The sequence below is a fragment of the Schistocerca gregaria genome, chromosome 5 (assembly GCF_023897955.1).
Source record: "Schistocerca gregaria isolate iqSchGreg1 chromosome 5, iqSchGreg1.2, whole genome shotgun sequence".
Taxonomy (NCBI): domain Eukaryota; kingdom Metazoa; phylum Arthropoda; class Insecta; order Orthoptera; family Acrididae; genus Schistocerca; species Schistocerca gregaria.
In genome coordinates, this window is record NC_064924.1 from 525,910,392 (window position 1) to 525,935,379 (window position 24,988).

Here is a 24,988-nt window from a genome sequence, read left to right on the forward strand (position 1 = left end):
ACTGCTTGCATAATAACCAGAGTTGGACGAACGTGTTATTTTCTTGATCAATTTGTGAAGCTCATTCTTTTGAATAAACCATCGCATTTTTCTTGAATTGTAATAATTTTGCCATGCGGAGTGACCCTGCAGTTAGAGGTGCCATGTCACAGATTGCGCAGCCTCTCCCGCCAGAGGTTCGAGTCCTCCCTTGGGCATGGGTGTGTATGTTGTTTTTGGCATAAGTTAGTTTAAATAGTATAAGACTAACGACCCTTCGGGATTCACACACATTTGAACATTTTTTAACAAGTGTAATCATTTGTTTGTATATGGACATCACATATACCTATTTCCGCGGCATTTGGATAATTCCTTCACGGTACATTGTCTTTTTTGTCTTAGAGTGTATTTTCCGAATCTTTAGATAGGTACTGAATGCTGGTTTCACTGCACACCTGTAGAGAACATGCCTACTACACTATTCATCAGCATGTGTTTTCCACGGAGCCAAGAAGTGCCCTTCGCTGTTTGTATGTGAAAGTGTCCGGGATTGTTTCTACCTGTAACGATTTTCATTGTACATGAGTCTTAAAAATGTCCAAATTGGAGATGATCATAGTTGAAAATGGTCCTGTATGAGGATGTGTTCAAGACACGTTTATTTTGAATAGGACGACCGAAAATTTGCATATAGGCATATATGGCATAACCTTGTAATCGAGAGAAAGTTAACAAAAGGTTTGAAATTATCTGCAAAATTGGAGTGCTCTCATTATGAAACACTGGATGAATTTAGTCTGACTAGTTTTACACGCATCTCAGCGTTTATGACACCATATCTCCTAAACTATGTGTCATGCAGTTATGTAGTTTTTCAGGTACATTTAGCGGTACAGGTGTACACTGTCTGCAAAATGTGTTATGAATACATGTGGTAGTGAAACTTCATGCCTGATGCTGCTATTTTACTGCATGAACAGCCGAAAATACAGTAACCGATAAAGTTTTTCCTTTCAACACTTAGCAGTGGGTGTCAGTGAGAAGAGGATTTGTGAAGATTTGCAGTTGCGTGTAAAGTTTCTTGTAGGGCACTAAATGCTCTCGTTCTGAAATACTGGATGTTTACATTGCGCAACACAATCAAAGGGTCACTCTTTTGAGACCGCGTAATTGACCCCCGTTGCAACGTGGAAGTTTGAAATTTAGCTCCAAGGTACCTACAAGCTTCCTCTATAATGGCGGAAAAGCATGATGTTCTGCAATGTCACCCTCTGGTTCCGTGACGCTTCAAGAGCAAGGTGTCGACACGCGTGAAAAAACGGCCAGAGCTGAGAAGCTTACATGAGGTGTAAAGTGGGTTAATGATATCACACTGGCTCCAGATTTCACCACAATTTTGCCCAACGCCACCGTGGACGTGTCAAATGGCGGGAAAGCCATCATACAGCGCCTCTTCGATGGATGTCAGAACCATGATGACGCCCAGCGGTGGAATCACGCTGTTTCGTTACGGGTGGCCGAGGAAAACATTTCAGATACACTGCCACTCAGAATCAGTCACTTTGATTAATGCGCTTGGCGTTTCCGGAAGCTTGAGTGATATTTGTTAAGATACTTTGGCAGTTGCTCATGTTCTACGAGGGGCGTTCAATAAGTAAGGCAACATATTTTTTTCTCTGCCAATTTAGATTGAAAAAAATGTGGATTTGCTATGGGACATTGTGGAATATTCACTTTTCAGCCCCTATAGTTCCCTGAAGTTCCGACAGGTGGCTGTACTATAAATGGTGTCTGCAACAGAGATCGTTCCAAGCAGAGCGCTGTCACTGAGTTTCCTTTGGTGGGAAACCAGACCATCACAGATGCTCATAGGCGCCTGCAGAATATCTACGGAGACCTCACACTCGACAAAAGCACGGCGAGTCGTTGGCCGAAGCGTTCCTGATTATCGCAACAAGGTCGCGCAAACGTCTCTGATCCCCCGCGTGCTGGCAGAACTCACACAGCTGTGACTCCCATGATATTGGAACGTGAGGACACTCTCATTTGATGTGATCTACGGATCACAATCAAACACCTTGCTGCTCTGCTGGGCAACGCAAGGTCTCACACAAGTCTGAGCACCCGAGATGAGCTCAGAAACCTTCAGTGGTCTACTCTCCCTCATCCACAATATAGCCCGGATCTTGCACCTCACGACTTCCGTCAGTTTGGCACAATAAAGTGTGCCCTTTGCCGGAAGCACTACTTTCATGATGGAGAGGTTATTGAGGCAGCACGGCGTCAGCTCCAATGTCGACCACTAGACTGGTACCATGTGGGCATGCAGCCCCTGCCAGTAAGTTGCGTTGAACAGAGGTCGTGTTAAAAAATAGGATTTTGTGTCCAAAAGGGGAGGGGGGAATAATATGATGCATTGGAATCCTGAATAAAACCACTTTCAGAAAAAGAAGTGTTGTGTTAGTTATTGAACGCCCCTTGTGTGTACATCAAGGTCTTAGAGCAGAGATAATACAAATAATATGTTGGTTGGCCTATGGTCGTCTAATGATTTTGGGTTCTCATTTTTGGATATTGGTCGAATTAAGCATTTTAGCTCTCATTAGGATATGTATCATTAACGAGAGAGACAGGGAGACAGAGAGAGAGAGAGAAAGAGAGAGAGAGAGAGAGAGAGAGAGAGAGAGAGAGAGAGAGACTGAAGATGTTTGTGTGAAATGGAATAATAAGCTACAGTCAAGTATATTTTCTTGGTGATCCCAACGTTTCATCCACATCCGTGGAAACATTTTCAGAGGGATCGTGGCTTTGATTTACTGCAGACAGTGACTGTTCAGAGTAAAAGATTTCTCTCTCAACATTAACCCTGAGTCTGTGAACAAGCCAAAACTCCCTTCCCTCCACATCCTTTCTCTCAGATGGGCCAGTCTTGCTGCATGGTGGGAGGCCCTCTCCAGAGTTTTGAACATAAAAGAAAGAAGCCCGAGATAGAGTGAAGGTTTTAAACGGTCCATGAGGCCTGCTCGAATGTCATCACTGGTGTTATGCTGCCCACTAAAGGCAGAGATCCAGGTGCGAATAGGACACTGCCACATCATTTTAACTTGTCACGCATAATCAAAAGAAATGCTGCATGCATTTAAACCAAGTGTGATGTTCAGTTGGAGTGTCGATAAACGCAAATGCTGTATCACAAGTGGGAATGACAGTAGTCATGTTGTGGGGATGAATACAAGATATGAAGAGAGCCTTATAGGGTTGTGACAACCAATTAGGGCAGTGCAGAGAGGTACTTACAGCGTTGGCAGATGTCGCAGTGCTCCAACAAGCTCCGCAGGTACTGGATTTCCGTCCGCTGCAACACACATCGCGTCATCATTTTACTGGCATAAACTCGGATAACATACTCACCTGTCAGTTGACGCCTTGATCAACTCCTTGCGTTTTCACGGTCACCTGGTGTAAGTATAAAACAATTTTAGAATGTGGTAGCAGTAGGTTTACTTTCAGAGAATTTAGTAAATTGTGTTCTCACGTATTTTGCTTCGTTATTGTATCTAGCTCTTTTGTGTGTGTTCTGTGGGGAGAAGTGAGCCACAGTTGCTCGGTCATGGAACAACTCACTACATAATTCACAGACTGCTGACTCACACACACACACACACACACACACACACACACACAGAGAGAGAGAGAGAGAGAGAGAGAGAGAGAGAGAGGGGGGGGGGGGGGACATATGCGGTAGTACGAGGTGCGTTCCGTGTTCTGAGATCTCCGATTTTTTATGAGGAGGCACGAAACGTGCGGTTTGCCTTAAAACACGAGAGCACCCTTTATGTACGATTGATGAAAATTACAACTCTGTTGTAGCACACTGAACAAAAAACGGTTGCGGCGACAGTGAGTACTGATTTTGGTGTTTGAAATTGCGACGTCTTCATCACAAGAACACGATGTAATCACTCGTTTTCTTCACTATCGTGGTGTGACACCCATTGAAATTCTTCACCAGTTGGCTGAGGCATTTGGTAATAGTGTCATGAATCTGAAGAAAGTGCGTTCGCGGGTGTGATAGTTCAAAGAAGATCGAGCTTCGTGTGATAACGAAAAAAACGATCTCGGTTTTATACCAGTCAGGCTGACAACATAGTCACACGCACGAATGGGGACAATTGATTTAGAGGGTTGCCGATGCGATATGTAAGATGTCGCCTCCGTAGTTGGCATTTCCGGAATCTGTACACAGAACCCCCCCTTCCCCCCCCCCCCCCCCCCCTCGCAGCCTCATCCCTGTCCATAAGAAATAGTGGAAGTGTTCTCTCCAGGTGAGTGTGGCTGCCACGAATGCTGGCTGACGAGCCCAGCGCTGAGCGCATGGCAGTCTGCCGAACCATGTTGACACATGATGAGAGAGAGCATAGGCTGGACATTCCTTTCAACAAATGAGACGATAGATGGAACGCGAAAACGTAGCGCAAGGTACGTGCGAAACGTGCGGCCGCACGGGGCGGCAAATCTGCCTTTTTTTTTTTTTTTTAAGGACAATCTCAACATTCATACCCAAGAGGGGATTCGAAACCAAACCTCGGAGGAAGCGGCTTCGGGAGCGGTGGCGTGGCGCTTCGACTACCTGCCGGCCGTCCCTTTTGAAAAAGAGGAGGGAGGAGGACTAATTTCTTCCTCGCCAAAACCATCATGTTTACGCCGGAGGAACAGAGAGGGGGAAGCACTCTTACGAGTGGAGCGCTGCCAGCCTGTTACGCGCCGTGCGTTTACTCACAACTGATTTTGCAGAAGACGAAATCTAATTTGGAAATTCGAATGCAATGTTCGATATTGCGGTTAAATATTGTGCCTGAAGCAATTTTGCCAAGTCCTTCAATGGCAGTTTCCGAGTGTTTTATTCTTCCCGTATTATGTAAAAAAGGGTGAACATTACTACAGTCAAACATGTCCAACACCCACAATGGCTAGAAGTATTCCGCATGGGTAAATACGCTGCGAGTAATTACAAGGGATAAAGACATTACTAATAAGCCTGGCATACGTTGGATTTCGGCGTATTTTTGAAGATGTTTGCTATCCGTTTCTGAGTGATAGTCGGACGTTTTGGTTTTTGAACCATGAAACACCTGTCTCCGCCTGCATGATCAACAATTAAACTCTGACGCGCACTTTTGTTTGACAATACTACTCGCACACAATCACTTTGTTAACATTTATTTACTGTATAATGCGTGTGAATCCATGTTTCATCTTAGTAAACTACTGGTCGCTTTGATTCTGATGAGAACCTGAGAAAGTACGGTCTTTTAGCAACAATTCCCTCTCTTCCGCACAAAACAAAACATTAGTTTTGACAACTTCTAAAACGGAAAAAACAATGGACAGAACATTGATTCTAAGGGTTTCCTTGCTGGCTTTGAAGATCATTTCTGTTTGACAAAAATTGTGCAGTTTTTCACAAAGTTCGTATTTCTTTCTATTGTTCGTAATGCCATAGAAATTGCTATCTGATAATATATTTATCCATATTATCTGTCACATACTTGTTGTGAGCTTCTTGCTTCTTCTTCTTGGGCGCTAGTTTAACCGTAGCCTCGCTGTACTTCGTCACGTGATGTAGTTCCTGGCACTGCCGCGTCACCACTTCGCCTTTCCAGGCAATAGGTATTGTTGCGTTCTCTACTACGGTAACTACAGAATTCGTTTCGATTGTTGGCCGAGGGAGTCAAGATTGGTGAGAAGCACTTTCATTGCGTTTTGTAAGAACAGAAGAATTGGTGCTTCCGAATTTCTTGCAACTTGGGATGTAATAGGTAAGTGTTTTTCATATAACGTACAATTAGTATTGCGCATGCACGTTATTCGTAAGTTAGAATTTTTCTCCTTCAAGATTACAGAATAAGGAAATTTATTTTTCTTATGATCTGTTACTTCAAAAATTTGCAAGTCGGCAATTAAGCACGCGTCGTCCCAATAGCTAGAATGAAAATGAAGCGAAGAGAATTGAAGTGATGCGGCGATGTCCAACTTGTTACCCCTTATTCCATAATCAGACACGAAAGAAGTGACACATGGAAATTACGACAGATGTCGAGTGTCAGTTCTTTGAAATGAACAACCGCAGTGCAGAGAGTTAATATACACTCCTGGAAATTGAAATAAGAACACCGTGAATTCATTGTCCCAGGAAGGGGAAACATTATTGACACATTCCTGGGGTCAGATACATCACATGATCACACTGACAGAACCACAGGCACAGACACAGGCAACAGAGCATGCACAATGTCGGCACTAGTACAGTGTATATCCACCTTTCGCAGCAATGCAGGCTGCTATTCTCCCATGGAGACGATCGTAGAGATGCTGGATGTAGTCCTGTGGAACGGCTTGCCATGCCATTTCCACCTGGCGCCTCACTTGGACCAGCGTTCGTGCTGGACGTGCAGACCGCGTGAGACGACACTTCATCCAGTCCCAAACATGCTCAATGGGGGACAGATCCGGAGATCTTGCTGGCCAGGGTAGTTGACTTACACCTTCTAGAGCACGTTGGGTGGCACGGGATACATGCGGACGTGCATTGTCCCGTTGGAACAGCAAGTTCCCTTGCCGGTCTAGGAATGGTAGAACGATGGGTTCGATGACGGTTTGGATGTACCGTGCACTATTCAGTGTCCCCTCGACGATCACCAGCGGTGTATGGCCAGTGTAGGAGATCGCTCCCCACACCATGATGCCGGGTGTTGGCCCTGTGTGCCTCGGTCGTATGCAGTCCTGATTGTGGCGCTCACCTGCACGGCGCCAAACACGCAAACGACCATCATTGGCACCAAGGCAGAAGCGACTCTCATCGCTGAAGACGACACGTCTCCATTCGTCCCTCCATTCACGCCTGTCGCGACACCACTGGAGGCGGGCTGCACGATGTTGGGGCGTGAGCGGAAGACGGCCTAACGGTGTGCGGGACCGTAGCCCAGCTTTATGGAGACGGTTGCGAATGGTCCTCGCCGATACCCCAGGAGCAACAGTGTCCCTAATTTGCTGGGAAGTGGCGGTGCGGTCCCCTACGGCACTGCGTAGGATCCTACGGTCTTGGCGTGCATCCGTGCGTCGCTGCGGTCCGGTCCCAGGTCGACGGGCACGTGCACCTTCCGCCGACCACTGGCGACAACATCGATGTACTGTGGAGACCTCACGCCCCATGTGTTGATCAATTCGGCGGTACGTCCACCCGGCCTCCCGCATGCCCACTATACGCCCTCGCTCAAAGTCCGTCAACTGCACATACGGTTCACGTCCACGCTGTCGCGGCTTGCTACCAGTGTTAAAGACTGCGATGGAGCTCCGTATGCCACGGCAAACTGGCTGACACTGACGGCGGCGGTGCACAAATGCTGCGCAGCTAGCGCCATTCGACGGCCAACACCGCGGTTCCTGGTGTGTCCGCTGTGCCGTGCGTGTGATCATTGCTTGTACAGCCCTCTCGCAGTGTCCGGAGCAAGTATGGTGGGTCTGACACACCGGTGTCAATGTGTTCTTTTTTCCATTTCCAGGAGTGTATTTCGACGAGCATTAGTACCCGTCGATGCCCGGGTGTGTATTTATTGCATTATTATGTTACTCCATCTCCTTATTCTTCCTCTCTCCATTGTCTTCTGCCCCACTATTTGACCGTTTCACCTGCGTCTGTAGTGAAATTCGGCCAGAAATTCAATTTCACGCTGCTCAATTCTTATGATTTCATCTCCTGAACAGTGTATCTTACAGTAATATAATTTTCCGTTTACGTGCAGTGGAATATCAGGAAATTGTCTACGAAGTTTTGCAAATAAAGTTAGTACACTGACATCAACAGTTAATTGCAGGCAATCGTTCTTTACAGGCTAGATCGAAACATGACCGACAGTAGAAAAGGACTGACTGGCAGTGAATATAAGAGAAGACGGACGCTGAAGGAAGATGACGATAAGAAGCAATAGGATGCACTACAACGATATTTCAAGCCAAAGAGAGATCGACCTAGTAGCGCCGAGGGTGGAAAAATAGATCCTGAAAGTACAGAAACTAGTGGAGCTACTGCAGCTACATCTTCGTCTTCATGACATGACCAGAAAGTTGACGAACACAGTACTGCGACCACCGCATACAGCAGCAATGCTGACGGTGGGCCATCCACAACATGTTCAACAGAACGTCTGGACTCAATACCTGCTCTGTGATGAAAGCTCCGAGAGTGAAACATCAGGCAGAACTGAAATTAGGCGACCCGATTCGGAAAATACCGGAGGAACATCAGCTGAGGGACTCACCACCGGAGAAGGGATTGAAGGCGAGTCTAAACTGGAAGAAACAAATGACTCAGATCCCGGAAGATGGTCGGAAATTATTACCGACAGCATTCGAACGACTTTGGTCATGCGAGGTCCTGCCGAGAGCATTAAGGAAGCTAAAGAATGTCCTAAAAACCGGCGTTTCAGCCCTGTGCACTACAGCTATTCTTTGAAGAATTTAGAAGAAGCAAATAGACATTGGTTGGTGTACTCAATGAGCAAGGACGCTGCGTTCTGCTTTTGTTGCAACCTTTTTTCGTCATGTACAATAAAAATTGCAAAGAACGGTATAAGCGACTGGCGGCAACTTGCTTCGTATCTCGAAAGTCACGGGAAGTCTACCGAGCATTTGAATTCACATAAAAAGTGGAACTTGATTTCCGAGGGACTGAAAAAGTTACGAACTGTCGACGCCCATCATCAAAGGCTTCTGAATACTGAAAGCGAACATTGGTTAAATGTTCTTGAGCGCTTTATAGCAATATTTCCTGGGTCGGCAATGTCTGCATTTGATAGGAAGTACAAGTACATTATTTCAGCCTGACAACGGAAACTTCTTGAAACTCGTTGAAGTATTCGGGAAGTTCGACACTGTGATGATGGAGCACCTGCACAGAACAATGCAAGGTGAGAACAAGGGTCAGCATTATATTGGAAAAGAAACACAGACTGAAATAATTCGTCCTTTTGGATCATCTATAACCAAAATTAATGATGAAATCTGCAATGTATTACAGTATAATTCTGGACTGCACACCAGATATTTCAAAAATTGAGCAGATGACAGTTGTGGTACGTTTCGTCCAGGAGACAAGACTCGATGGGGTATACGATGTCCGAATGTGGGAGCATTTCATGGGATTTCTTCCAGTGTCCGATTCTTCAGGCTCCACTTTGACGCAGGTCATACCAAGCTCTTGGAAGATAAAAAAATTCTATTGTGTAATATGAGAGGGCAAGGATACGACAATGGAGCAAACATCAAAGGAAAGAAATCTGGTCTCCAGAAAAGAATTTCAGATATGAACAAAATAGCATTTTATGTACCATGTAGCAGCCTCTCATTGAATCTTGTTGTAAACGATATCGCTATGTCTCCTAAATATGCTGTTTCCATGTTTCCGACAGTGCAAAGCTTATATGTCTTCTTCTCGTCCTCCGTTCGACGTTTGGATGTCTTGAAGAAGTATCTGCCTAACCTGTCGCTGAAGCCACTGAGCGACACTAGGTGGGAAAGCCGCATCGATGCACTTACTCCCCTGAGGTTTCAAATTGGAAAATGGTTCAAATGGCTCTGAGCCATTAGAACTTAGAACTACTTAAACCTAACTAACCTAAGGACATCACACACGTCCATGCTCGAGGCACGATTCGAACCTGCGACCGTAGCGGTCGCGCGGTTCCAGACTGTAGCGCCTAGAACCGCTCGGCCACTCCGGCCGGCTTGAAATTGGAGGCTTTTATGATGCACTGGTTCAGAAGAATTCGGTGGCATGACCGCTCACGAAGCAACGTCACTTGCGAATCAAATAAAAAATTACACCTTTCCCACTTCTCTGGTAATCTGGTACGACGTTCTGTTTCCCATCAGTGTAGTCAGTAAGACCCTCCAGACCATTGACATAAATGTTTCTGAGGCCGCGGAAATGCTTGAAAAAACGAAAGCGTCTTTTGAGACCTGCAGAACAGAAGAAAAGTTAGTGTCTTTCTTGATGGATTCCAAAGAATTGGCTACAGAATTAGAGCTAGAAGAGCTAACGATACCACAGATAAGTGTTTCCCGGCGGCGATGTAAGAAGCCAATACACTTTATCTATGAAGCATGGGATGAGACAATAGATGACCCAACACAAAGTTACAAGATTGAATTCTACTATTATTTTTTAGATATAGTAACCCCATCTTTGGATGAGAGATTCTATCAACTGATATCTCATTGTGATTATTTTGATTTTCTCTACATCGACGATTTGAAGAATGCACCTCCTGGCAGCCTGGACACAAAGTGTAGAAATCTCGCAGCGATCATGAGTCAAGCGACATTGATGCACTGCAGTCGAGGGAAGAACTAAAAGTGATTTCAACATTGTTGAAACCTGGAATAGGTCCAAAAGAGACTTTGGAGTTTATAGGAAGACATTATTTTTGCCCTAATGTTAACATTTCTCTGAGAATTCTCCTAACACTCCCAGTGGCAGATGCGAGTGGAGAGGAGTTTCTCAAAACTGAAACTGATAAAGACTTACCTCCGATCAACGATGAGCCAAACTCGTTTGAATGATCTTGCAAACAATATAGATTGAGCACGAACTTGCAGAGGACTTAAATTACACAGATTGTGTAAAAGAGTTTGCGCAAGCAACAGCCAGGAAGGTTCGATTTGTCTAGTACTTTTTTTAAATTTTTATTTTATGATCAGTGTCTTGGTTATTTACTGTGTTGTTTCTTATTTTGTTCAACATTAAATAGTTATTGTAAATATTATTGTTCAAACCAAATTACTGTTAAATTGTAAATATATTTTGTTTTGCGTTGAATACATTATCTGTTAACAACCCCTGAAAAATATTTATTTACATTAGCTGTAAGTTCATGCTGTTCCCGACCCTAACCTCACCTGCAAGTCACACATGAAAATAAATCAGTAGTACAGCAGAAACAAGAATATGCCGGCAAACATTTAGTGTCTGATATAAAGGTAGATCTTGAACTCCCTAAGGCTGTGTTTAGAAGGCTGGAACTGCCAAAAATAACAAGGCAGTGAAGGATTTTGCTATGTCGCTGTTCGGGACTGCTCTTCTGTCCACGTAATTTATCCTGGAAGGAACACACATCAAGGATTTACTGACTGTCTAATTTGTGTCTGGGAAATGATGATGAGGAACCTCAGACTGCAGAAGAAGGAAATGCGCTGCTGAACTGCCACCAGTTGAAGGTGACAGTGAAGGTACTAAATGTGTACAACTGCTAAAGACTGAATATGATTCCGCATTCTTTGAATGCTGTAATTTATGACTGCAATTATTTGTCACTTTATTTATGTCATTTCATTGTAGCCATTTTTGTGGAATAAAAAAAAACAAAAAGCGGTCTAAGGCGCTGCAGTAATGGACTGTGCGGCTGGTCCCGGCGGAGGTCTGAGTCCTCCCTTGGGCATGGGTGTGTGTGTTTGTCCTTAGGATAATTTAGGTTAAGTAGCGTGTAAGCTTAGGGACTGATGACCTTAGCATTTAAGTCCCATAAGATTTCACACACATTTGAACATTTTTGTAAATTCACAAGGCTTATTAAAATTAGCTAGATTTCTTCAATCAGGTTTGACTCCATTTTTGAGCTGAGGCCCAGCTACTGTTTTGTACAGATCTGTAGAGACTGTCACCAATCAGTCACAATTTTTGTTTTAATTTTCCAGATCCACATAGATTTCAGGCACAGTGTGGCTATTCTCAATGCTTTTAGTTATGTATACATCTATATCGTCATGCTGAACGTAACTGTCAACATGACGGTTTAGATGTAAGCATACATTAAAAGCTTTGAGACTGGCCACTCAGTGGCGGAAACCTATGTAGATCTGAAAAGTACAAACAAAAGTTGCGATTTATTGTTGACATTTCGTACAGATTGGTTTAAATAAAATTCCACAAAAGTTTACTAAAAAAAAGGGGCGGGGCAATTTAGCAGCTGGCCCGGGCCGGCACTTGGGCTTGCGCCGACCATGGTGAGCTACTTCCAGCATTGAAGACAAAAGGCTACAGTTGTGCTGTTTCACGAAGAAAGTGCACCAGTACATTGGGCGAATGGGGCAGGACTTTCTTTGTGAAAACAACTTTGAAGTAGTTTTCATGCTCCTTATTCAACACAAATTACTCCTAACGATTTCTGTTTCTTTTTCTTTCTTTTTTTCCCAGGTTGGAAGACACGCTGTATACTTGCACATTCTGCAGTCTTGCCGCTGTTGCATCCGCGAATTTCCAGAAATCAGAACAGGATCCTAAGGAAGCGCTCACAGTCGCTATGGAGTCATAGTTTCGACGTTAGGAAAAGGGTATTCGGTTGCAGGGAGACTGCTCTGAGGTATGACATGTTTGAAATTCTTTGTGTGATTATTTTGTAATAAACAAAATCGTAGACCCTAGAACTTAAACGTACGTCAGATGCATAAATAATTAACACACGACAATAAAAATTAAATCCTGTTGCTAGGAACTCCTCTACAGAATGGAAGAAGTATGCCACAAAGAATCTTTTCATGTTACTTTTCGAAGTCTGGCGTTTACCAATGCCGTTTTCATTTCTACTGGAACACTATTGAGAGTGAAACCTGCTGCAGTACAATGCACACCTTTTTATAGCAAGATTAAGGAACTGTTATGTAATTGCAATTAATTTTGCTGTAGATTCATATTTGAGTATATGCTGCAGTTCCTTCTGAATGAGCATGTTTATTAAACACAGATTCCGCGAGGGATTAAGCCGTATGTACTGGGATGCTGCAATTAAGAATCCACGAATTGACATCACATCTCTGTGACAGACTTTTTTAGGATTAGAATCATCTTTATAAATCCATCTAGTTCCCCCAAAATAAAATACAAACATGAATAATAGTGTGAAAATAATCAAAGTGGAATTACTCTTGTAGTGAAGAGAGAAGTACTTGGATCCGAGTAAATTGTTGAATGTGATAATTCCAGCAAAACTTTTCAGCTAATCAAAAAAATAAAAATGTTCAAGTTCAAAGATAAATTGAGCAACATCTCACGATAACATTTCGGTTTAACGATAGTTCTGTGTCTGAAACTATACACATTGATCTTTTTTTTTTTTTTTGCAGTTAAGAGCGACAATCTGTACTCTGCATTCCACGAATTAAAATTGTAGTTGTGGTCTTCAGTCCAGAGACTGGCTTGATGCAGCTCTCCATGCTACTCTATTCTGTGCAAGCCTCTTCATCTCCGAATAACTACTGAAGCCTACATACTTCTGAATCTGCTTAGTGTATTCATCTCTGAGTCTGCCTATACGATTTTTACCCTTCACGCTTCCCTCCAGTACTAAACTCGTGATCCCTTGATGGCTCAGAAAGTGTCCTATCAACCAAACCCTTCTTATAGTCAATTTGTGCCACAAATTCCTCTTCTCCCCAATTATATTCAGTACCTCCACATTAGTTACGTGATCTACCCATCTAATCTTCAGCATTCTTCTGCAGCACCACATTTCGAAAGCTTCTATTCTCTTCTTGCCCAAACTATTTATCGTCCATGTTTCACTCCATACAAATACTTTCAGAAAAGACTTCTTGACACTTAAATCTATACTCGATGTTAACAAATTTCTCTTCTTTAGAAACGCTTTCCTTGCCACAGCCAGTCTACATTTTATATCCTCCTTATGTCGACAGTCATTTGTTATTTTGCTTCCCAAATAGCAAAACTCATCTACTACTTTAAGTGTCTAATTTCTTATCTAATTCCCTCAGCGTCAGCTGATATAATCCGACTACATTCCATTATCCTCGTTTTGCTTTTACTGATGCTCATCTTATATCCCCCTTTCAAGACACAGTCCATTCTATTCAGGTGTTCTTCCAAGTCCTTTGCTGTCTCTGGCAAAATTGCAATGCTGTCGCCAAACCTCAAAGTTCTTATTTCTTCTCCATGAATTTTAACTCCTACTCCAATTTTTTTTTCGTTTCCCTTACTGCTTGCTCAATATACAGATTGAATAACATCACTCCCTGTATTTTACCCCTGCCACCTTCAGAATTTGAAGAGAGTATTCCAGTCAACATCATCAAAAGCTTTCCCAAAGTCTACAAATGCTACAAACGCAAGTTTGCCTTTCCTTAACCTATCTTCTAAGATAAGTCGTAAGATGAGTACTGCCCCGCGTGGTCCAACATTTCTACGGAATTCAAACTGATCTTCCCCGAGGTCGACTTCTACCAGTTTTTTCATTCGTCTGTAAAGAATTCGTGTTAATATTTTGCAACCGTGACTTATTAAACTAATAGTCTGGTAATTTTCACACCTGTCAACGCTTGTTTTCTTTCGGATTGGAATTATTATATTCTTCTTAAAAGTAAAGTACACAAATATATATGACGGTAGTATCTGTTCCCGAAGGAACAGTTACCGTTGATGACCATGCAGCTTTGCTAGAAATAATATGATAATTAAATGGCCACTCTAGCTGCAAACAAGCGTTGATGTACTTCATTGGGAACATGTTGAAAATGTGTGCCCTGACCGGGACTCAAACCTTGGATCTCCTGCCTACATGGCAGACGCTCTATCCATCTGAGCCACCGAGGGCACAGAGGATAGTGCGCCTGCAGGGACTTATCCCTTGCACGCTCCCCGTGAGACCCACATTCCCAACATGTCCACACCACTACATTCGTAGTACGCCAAATAGATGTTTGCCCATCATACTCATTACTCGTGGCAGAGTGGCAGTGGCCATGCGGTTCTGGGCGCTACAGTCTGGAGCCGAGAGACCGCCCTGGTCGCAGGTTCGAATCCTGCCTCGGGCATGGATGTGTGTGATGTCCTTAGGTTAGTTAGGCTTAATTAGTTCCAAGTTCTGGGCGACTGATGACCTCAGAAGTTAAGTCACATAGTGCTCAGAGCCATTTGAACCAACCAGATTAATCTACCATTTTAAAATATGGCTTCCCGGCCATTGGCCTTCTTGTGCGAACGCACACGCTACGCCCGAACTCGTACGGGACTTGGTAGATTAATCTGCCACGAGTAATGAGTATGATGGGCAAACATCTATTTGGCGTACTACGAATGTAGTGGTGTGGACATGTTGGGAATGTGGGTCTCACGGGGAGCGTGCATGGGATAAGTCGCTGCAGGCGCACTATCCTCTGTGCCCTCGGTGGCTCAGATGGACACAGTCGGCTCTCAGCCGTGATACCGTGCGGACGGGCTCGGCGCGCCGGGCAGTGCTCTGCAGGTGTTGTTGTTTACCCGCTAGCGCGCGGTCGCGTCGTTGTATTGCCTTATAGTACCTGTACCAACCCGCCATGGCGTTCTCATATCGAAAAGCTACAATCAAACTAACGTTCAACGCATCGTACACGAGACCTAAGGCCCATGAAATTGAACTGTTTCTACGAGACATCATGCGCATAGAACCACAAGAACTAATAGGCATTCATCGGTCTATTGTAACCAGCACAGTGTACCTCAAACTGATTGACGAAGCGGCCTCCGACAGATTACTCCAACGACCTGCGAACGGCTTTCGCTTCTGTCACGCAGACGGTAATGTGAGCGTGGTAGGAGTTGACCATGCTGGTCTGGGGGTGCGTACCGTGCGCATCTTTGAACTACTGTTCGAAGTTCCTGTCAACCTAGTCGTTGATGCGCTGCGGCCATACGACACTGTTCTGAGCCACACAGAGGAGAAATGGAACACATTCGAAACGTACCCTGTCCTTAACGGGGTACAAGTGCGCATAGAACTTAAGAAGCCCGTTCCATCATATATTTTCGTTGGTGGCTGCCGCGCAATTGTTATATATGATGGACAACCGAGGACCTGCTCGGGCTGCGGCCAGGAGGGCCACGTTAGAACTGAGTGTCTGCAGCGACGCCTCGTTCAGGTGCCCCGCAATGAACTTCCCCAACGATCCACTATGACCTCTCTCCCGCTAACATATGTGGAGGCGGCACGACTTGATGTGATGGATGATCAAAACCTGCTACCTCCTCAAGCCGCTGCCAGCTCCGTTGGAGAGTCGGCGCCGTCGACGACGTCGCAGCCCAACGGTGCAGAGGTTTCTACAGCCTCTGCCCACCGCAGCGTATTGGGCACCCAGCCATCGTCACTGTCGGGATCGGACACAGGGATTTCTAGCGACCGAGACTGTGTCGAGCCCCGCCCTCCAGTGGATGTCGAATCTCGGACCCGAAAGCAAAAATCATCCAAGCGACACAAGAAGAGGCGATTGTCAGTTGAAGAACAGAACAGGGATGTGAAGCCGGTGGAAGACATCGAGCCTGCCGCGGTGGTCTCGCGGTTCTAGGCGCGCAGTCCGGAACCGTGCGACTGCTATGGTCGCAGGTTCGAATCCTGCCTCGGGCATGGATGTGTGTGATGTCCTTAGGTTGGTTAGGTTTAAGTAGTTCTAAGTTCTAGGGGACTAATGACCACAGCAGTTGAGTCCCATAGTGCTCAGAGCCATTTCAACCATTTGAAGACATCGACTTCATTGACTCGTCCACAGCTGCAACGAACTCCAGTGGCATCATGCACCAGAAGGTGCCTGAAGACAAGGAACACTCTCCTCAGTTTGGTGGCCCAGAAAACGAGGCGCATGGCGTCGACTCCCAAAATGTGGGCTCCTGTGAAAGCGACCAGCCACCAATGATACCACAATTGTCTCTTGGTGATTGGGCAGACGATATGGAGGCAGATGATTCACAGCAAACATCGGTATCTCCACCAGAGCCCATGGCTGACACTGAGCCCGGAGAGCTCTGCCAGTCAGGGACTCATACGGCACAGTAAAGCACAGCATGCAGATGGATGGCTGTGTAGTGTGTGAGATCACTGTGGGTTTACACCGGCACACTGCCCCCGCCACTTGATATGTCTCAGTCATACCGTGTGGGAACAGTCAATGTAAATGGTGTCCACTCCACTGTCAAGACCCGCATGTTACACGACATGATCAAAGTGGCATACATGGACATTGCCCTTCTCCAGGAGGTCCGTCCCGAGCTGCGTTTAGACCTATATGGCTACACCACCTACAGCCTACCCTTAGGTGATGGCGCAGGAGGAACGGCCATCCTTCTCCGAGATGGCATAGACGCGACGGACGTGACGTACTTGCCGAACGGGCGGGGCATCGCACTCACACTTGGCGCAGTCCGCCTCATTAACGTCTACGCTCCCTCCGGTAATTCGCACCGAGGTGACAGGCATGTCTTCTATTCGGAGGAGATAGCCCCACTTTTGCAAGGAAATATGGACCATTACATAGTAGGCGGCGATTTTAACAGTCTTCTGCGGCCCGTGGACCAGATACCGCATTACGTCCCATGCCCGGCTCTACAAGCATTGATACGTGACCTCACGCTCCACGACACATGGCTCTTACATCATGGGACCCAGAGTGGATATACGCACTTTACCAGCCATTCTGCCAGTCGTCTGGACCGGATATACGTCTCGCGTGGCCTCCGCACAGCAACCTGTGATGCAGAACTCTGGTCGACGGCCTTCACGGACCATCTCGCGTACATCTGCACTGTCACCTTACCCCCGACAACTCACAAGACGCAGCAAGGGCCCGTGGACGCTGAACGTCTCCCTCCTTCGCGAGGAAGCGTGTCGGCGAGCAGTCACTGACACATGGCGTCGATGTATCAGGCGCTTGCCCATGTATGATTCAACGTTGCTGTGGTGGTTGGGACGTGTCAAACCTGCACTCCGAAAGACCTTGATGGCCTACGGGCGTGACAGATCGAACTGGCAAAGCGCACCGTCGGAATTTTACTATACAGCGTTACGTGAGCTGGCGACGCAACCGCCGTCTCCCGAACGTCAGATGTCCGCACAACGCATCAAAGCTCGTCTACTCCGCATCAGGACATTGCAGCTAGAAGGTGTCCGCATCCGTGCGCGAGTGCAAGACTGTATCCCCAACGAAACGGCATCAGTGTATCACATTGTGCGCGAGAGTCGCCATCGCAAACGTCAGCTCATTACGGCGGTAAACACGGAGGAGGGCGGCCGCGCAATGACACAAACGGACATCGCGCACACGTTTGCCAGACACTATGGGACCTTGTACATGGAAGATCCGCGAAATGTACGTGTTTATGACGAGCTGTTGCACGATTTTCCCGCCCCTCGGGACGTGGCACCCGACGATAGTCTGCTGTTGCCCATTACACCCGACGAGCTGACATCGGCCTTGGCACGTGAAGCACCGAACAAGTCGCCTGGACCGGACGGTTTACCCCTGGAATTCTACTGCACTTTATACGACCTTATGGGCGACAAGTGGCTCCAAATGTTTCAAGACCTGATCCGACTTGATTTCACTGTCCCCACAGAATTCACAGCAGGCATCTTGGTCCCTGTAACGAAACCGAATGGTGGTTGTATCTGGCAGGACTTTCGCCCACTCACACTCCTCCGCGCTCGTCTCCACACCGCTATCGGGAAAGCCATCCACACCGATCAGACATGTTTAGGTGCTGTCAGCAACATTCATACGGCATTAGGAGCATACCGCGACGTAGTTGCTTTGACGGCGGCCTGCAAAATACGAGGCGCCCTTGTCGCCGTAGATTTTGACCACGCATTTGACCGCGTCGACCACGGCTTCTTACGCGCAGTTTTGCAACACATGGGCCTCTCTCCGGAGTCTGCACAGGTGGTCCTTCGACTGGTACATGGAGCGCGCTCCCGCATGATGGTCAACGGTTATCAGTCTGGTCACATTGTTGTTGGACGTTCAGTGCGACAAGGGTGCCCCCTGTCGGGTATATTATTTGCTGCAGCGCTTGAACTAGCCTTACATGGTCTACGGCAGCGATTAACTGGTATCTCCTTCAGGGACGTGACCTTGGTGCATCCGCCGATGACGTGGTGTTCCTGGCCAGATCAGAGGATGAAACGCATATGGCGCTTCAGTGGCTACGCCAGTACGGGGCGGTCTCTGGGAGTGTCATCAACGTGAAGAAGACAAAATACATGGATGTCGGAGGGGGGCTTTCCCACACAACGGCGGTGCCCTTTGACAAGGTGCCCGTACTCAAGAGTTTAGGAGTGCAATTCTATAGCAATGTCCGCCGCACGGCGGCGGCTACGTACCGCCGGCTCCTACGCCAGACACGTGCTCTGCTGCAGGACAACAAACTGCGTCGCTTGGATATGCTCCTCAGAACAGGTTATGTCAACACCTATCTTGTCTCAAAACTGAACTATTTTGCGCATATCCTTCCCTTGACGGCTACGATGGCCGACAGATTTCAAGCAGCATATGGACATTTCGTAAGCACCGGTCTGGTTTTTAAAGCCCGATACGCCACTCTAACACTACCGCAGCGAGCGGGCGGTATCGGTTTAATTAATGTATATAACCGTGCGCGATCGCTTTATCTCAACACTGTGCGTCACACATGGACCTCTGCCCACCCCACTCTGACGGGCACCACACTCTCTGCATCCCCCGGTTTCTGTAGGGCACATTTCACCGGCACTCACCCACATCAGAGAGTTCTTGATTGACTTCAGCTACTTACGGTCAGGACTTCCAACGACACGGAAGCCCAGCACACAAGACTATTATCGCCTCTATCAACAGCGGCAACCTGTAAATACGGTCGCCCAGAGACATCCTGAAGTTGCCTGGAACAGGTGTGGCGAGCGGTACACACGCCTTTTCTACCTACGACGGTGCGTTCATTGTGGTACATGGTTGTGAATGGGAAGTTCGCTACTCGTCAGAGGCTACATTCCATACATCTGCCGGACGACCCCTTGTGTCCGACATGCTCAGTCGCTGACTCGGATGCGCACCGTCTGACTTGTGCCGCGACCAGCGAGTGCTGGCTACTGACGCAGCGCATGCTGGCGTTACTCTTGCGGCGATTGCCGGAGTCTATCTCCCCTGATGAGGTATTGCGCCCCGACGGCGTATACTTTCCATCAACTAGAACGGACGCCGTTAACTGGCTAAAAGTCATGGCCGTTTACTACATATTTTGCGATGCTCCCAAAGGCACACTCGACTTTTGGTCCCTATTGATAACGACACATCAGCTTTCAGCCGCCACCCGAAGTACAGAACTCGTTTCGCAAATTATTTAGGTTCATTATTTGCGGATTCTCCTGCTCACTGGGGCGTTCCGGGTACGAGACGCTGAAAATGAAGAAGAATCCTCAAGCATATTGATCCTCTACGGACGGAATAGGGGGGAACCCCTCCCAACAGACGAGAAGACGACTCGGACGCTCGGTTACGGCTGTTGTAATGAAACTAAAATAAATCTATAAATACAATACAAAAGGAAAATTTAAAAAAATTAAAAATGTTCTAAAATTTAAATAAATAAATAAATAAAACAAGATCGACAAACCCACTACATCCCCTTCCTGATCCTTCGATCCCCGAACTCGAACACGTTGCACGGGCGTGGCGGCGGGATGGCCAGGCTTCGGGTGTCGACCCTGCCCTACCCATCGTCCTGCTCCTGCAGCGGTTCATTAAAAAAATAAAAATAAAAAAATAGAAAAAAGATGGATAGAGCGTCTGCCATGTAAGCAGGAGATCCCGGGTTCGAGTCGCGGTCGGGGCACACATTTTCAACATGTACCCAATGAAGTACATCAACGCCTGTTTGCAGCTAGGGTGGCCATTTAATTATCATTAAAGTGTACAAAATTTTACAGCGGTTAGAGGAGATAAAAAGAAACACATTTATATTTGACAAAAAGTCACCGTTTCCCTGCTGGGAGTCCAAGAAGATCCTGACGTTGGTGATTTTCAGAGATTTTTTAATTTGTTTTGGAGATGAGGCGTTTGGTGTACGAGTCACCGACTGACACTACAGAAGAGCTTTTTTTTTGCCAGAATGGTTGACACTGCAGCCATTATTCGTAAAACCCTGGTTGTTTCGAACGTGCTAGGCAATCACCGGCATGCAGATGCTAGCTGTGCATTATTGTAGATGGATGATATTTTCAGCATCATCTCTAAAACAATATTCACTGCTCTCGCTAGTTTGAACACCATCTCTGAACACCACTGGCTTCAAAACCTTCATGGACTCCTTACAGGGAATCGGTGCACTGGGTACATTTTTGTCATATATAAAATGTTTCTTTTTATCTCTACAAACACTCCAAAATTTTTGTATATGTAGTTCTTTTTACGACCTGTATGCAGCGAGTCACGTAAGACGTAGCATCCCTCTTTTTCTGTGAACACTGTCAAGATGTGGAATCGATGCTTTTGGCGAATGATAGTACACGGAAGAGAACATATTTTGTTGCAGATGGGACTCTCATGCCAGGCTCCATCGTTATATGCCTCAAGAAGTTAGGCCTACGCTACTAAGAAAAAAAACCTTGCTTTAGCCAGCAGAGCGCCAGCAACGATTTTTCAAAAGGAACTACAGGCTATCTTATAGCGCATCAGAAAGCGCTTACGAAAACTATTACAAATGTCTGTACATACTCATTTTTAAATGAGCATCTTTTGTGTAATCAAGTATGCAATCGAAGGGCTTGACGTTAATTGTGGAGCCTGGCTGTAGAGCCCCTCTTGGCAGCATTTAGAACGCAATAGCCTATTCCGGCCGCCTTGCCTTTCAGTTTGAGTACATTTATCAGAACTTTGCGTAATCAATAGGAGTTTCGTGTGGATCTACGGCTGAGTACAATTCTTTCAACTGGATGCTACTACCACGAGTTGTGTCTTCCTAAACTGCCACAGTTATCGGATCGAGGAAGTGGACCGGCAGCTTAATGTGAAATCCGAACCTCGTGTCTTTCCTAGGGACTCCTCACGTCGTTGAGAGCTGAAGGTTAGACTCAAAGCAATTCAAAAATTTCCGTAGTCAGCCGGGTTTTTTATCCCGCGACCTCCTAGTTTCAAGGGACGCGCTTAACCAACTCTTTTTTTCTGTGACAGACATCCCATGACACCCGTTGAAGTTCATCGTTGAATCACTCAGTTTCTTTTTTTAATTACAGAGGGCAGCTAACCCTCTGACCGATCATTACTAGACCACCTGATCTGGCACATGAAAATTAAGAAGCGTCGCATCCCTGTACTTGTCTTTCCAAGAACTTTCGAACACTGTACCTACTTACGAAATTATATCGTTCCATAAAAAAAAAAGGAAAACGTGAGCCTACTTGCTTCAGTATCTCGACTGATACAGGAAGAAATGGTTAAACTCCTTAGTGAACTGCATTTGCTGAAAACTTTATTTCTATACCTTGAACCGTTCACCAAGTCAGAAAACACCAGCAACTCTTACTGTGTTCTGTGGGACGGCAAACCGATCATTTTTCAAGAGGACTTCGGATTATGTTTGTAATCCTAATTAGGCATGCAACCCGTTAGACATTAGTGTAAAGTGTACACATTGGCTACAAAATGTAAACATTATACGTGTCATCAAGGCACCTGACTGCGGGTTGCTTTATTGCAACAAAAAATTTCTCTCGATGTTGTTGCTGGCCGTGTACGAGGGTGAATCAAATGAAAACCTTAAATTTGTAATAACAAATCGAAATTTCACGCCGTTATCCTGTAAAGTTGGTAAGCGTGCTACAAACAGCGTGAAGAATGGCCTGTAGGTGACAGCACAGTGCACATGCACACATACCGCCACAGTATCAGTATAAAGATCGTGTAGTTTGAACGTCCTAACGCAAACCATTCAGAAGTTATGACGCTTTTATTTCAAACAGTTCAATAATTGTCACCCTGTAATTTCTTTTCGGAAAGTTTTCAGATACAGTCTCTGTAGGGCCAGAAGATATGTCGAATGTGTTTTTGGAATTCTTACTAAAGAGTTCAAAGTGTGTGCTCAGCCTTAAAATGTATCTCCAGAATTTGCTGAAGATATTATAAAAGCTTACTCTGTTTAGCATAGCCTTGTTCGGCATCGACACAGATACAGATTGAAATACATTCGGAGGATTTGTATGTAATGTGACATGTCAACAGATCCAATACAAGCGGAACGAAATGCAAGTGATGCTCGCCAATCGTCGTCTTTTCTGAAGAACGTCTGCTTTAATTTTCTGCCCTTTATCTGAATATTCCTCACACTCCATGTAGCGTATCGATGAATGTTTTCAGCTTCACAGATGAAATCTTCTGTATAGAGTTCCATCTCTGGCTAACTGCCGTACCACCAAATGACAATGAGCAGCAGTCCCAAAAAGTCACGAGCCGACAGTTAACGTGCGGCTTTACCTGCTACTTGGCCGGCCAGCGGCACCACCGAGTGGCGTCGTGCGGAAGTTGCGTTTGGAAGCAATGTCACGCCAGTGGTAGGTCTATGTCGCTTCTGCACCACCGGTGGCGGTAGTGCACCACTGAGCGCCACGAAAGCGTGGTGGCGCAGCACGTCAGACGGCGCCTAGTTAAACCAATGACAGGAGTGTTACTCAGTGTGAAGGCAGGCTCTCTGGAAACCAACAGTTATTCTACAGTTCTGCCTGGTGTTAGGCGTCGAAAACAGAAGCCGGAAGTCCTTTCTCAGTTCCAACTGTCGCCCTTGAAAAGGACGTTCTGGGCAAAGAGTAACCCAGCCTACACCTTTCCCAGTTTTGGCCTCTTGTACCATTCTGTCAGCACTGAATACTCCAATGCGCTCCATATATAATCATAAATGGCGGCCGCTGTGGCCGAGTGGTTCTAGGCGCTTCAGTCCGGAACCGCGCTGCTGTTACGGTCGCAGGTTAAAATCCTGCCTGGGGCATGGATGTGTGTGATGTCCTTAGGTTAGTTAGGTTTAAGTAGTTCTAAGTCTAGGGGACTGATGACCTCAGATGTTAAGTCCCATAGTGCTTAGAGCCATTTGAACCTTTTTATAATCATAAATCACGAGCGAACCCACACCCTATCCGTGTTTTCGGGAATTTCGAAACAAGTTACTCAAAGCACAGGAACTTCTGTCAATAAAGCACTAACTAAGTAAAGCTTAATTCCGCACGGTAGGCCGTGCGGTCTAACGCACGGTTTTCCGGGTGGAAAGGACCGCCTGGTCTCTGGCACGAATCCGCCCGGCGGACTTATGTCGAGGTCCGGTGAGCCCGCCAGTCTGTGCATGGTTTTTAGGCGGTTTTCCATCTGCCACGGCAAATGCGAGCTGGTTCCTCTTATTCCGCCTCAGCCACACTTTGTCGGCGACTGCTGCGCAAACAAGTTCTCCACGTACGCGTACACCACCATTACTCTACCACGCAAACAAGGGGATTACACTCGTCTGCTCTGAGACGTTCCCGGGGGGGGGGGGGGGGGGGGGCGGCTCCACCGGGGGCCGAACCGCACAATAACCCTGGGTTCGGTGTGGGGCTGTGGAGGAGGGAAGTGGACTGCGGTAGTCGTCGTGGGGTTGTGGACGACTGAGGCTGCGGCTGGGACGGAGCCGCAGAGCCTCTAGGCCCTCGGTTAACATACAATACAATACGTACAAGGAAAGCTGCCTTGAAGCAGTATATTCATATCATATATAACGCTTTAAAATAATTTAACGTTTTACGTTTCCACTAGTACAAGATTACTCACTGCATTCAAAAAGTTATTGTGCTACTAATTGCAAAATTTTTACACTTACCTGCCGCTCGATTTCGTCTCTAAGCTTCTTAATTAGCGTTGCGAGTTCGGTAAGTGTTTCAACAATTGCTGAAAAAGTGAAAGAAACATGTGACTGAATACGGAATTGAAATACCGATAAATAACTATTCAAATATTGAGATACTACATTTAAACTTATATAACAACGTTACAGTATCATCTAAACTGATTTGAAATATTACGTATGGGATCTAATTTCTCGCATCTTGTTTTTCTCAGAGAAAAAATACGATAGGGATATGTTAAATTTTGAACAAGTTGGGTTGCTTGAGATACAGTAGAGATAATGCATCATTCGATCTGTGTG

The 24,988-nt window shown here is 46.0% G+C and overlaps 1 protein-coding gene across 1 annotated transcript in view; it reads right to left on the reverse strand.

The window, feature by feature from the left end:
- Positions 1 to 24,988, reverse strand: part of LOC126272081 (cartilage oligomeric matrix protein) — a 388,004-nt gene that overhangs the window by 88,889 nt on the left and 274,127 nt on the right. The window contains exons 6-7 of the mRNA XM_049974643.1: positions 24,662 to 24,729; positions 3,280 to 3,337 (exon numbers count right to left, since the gene is read on the reverse strand). Coding sequence (XP_049830600.1) covers positions 3,280 to 3,337; positions 24,662 to 24,729 — 126 coding nt within the window. The remainder of the gene's footprint in view (positions 1 to 3,279; positions 3,338 to 24,661; positions 24,730 to 24,988) is intronic.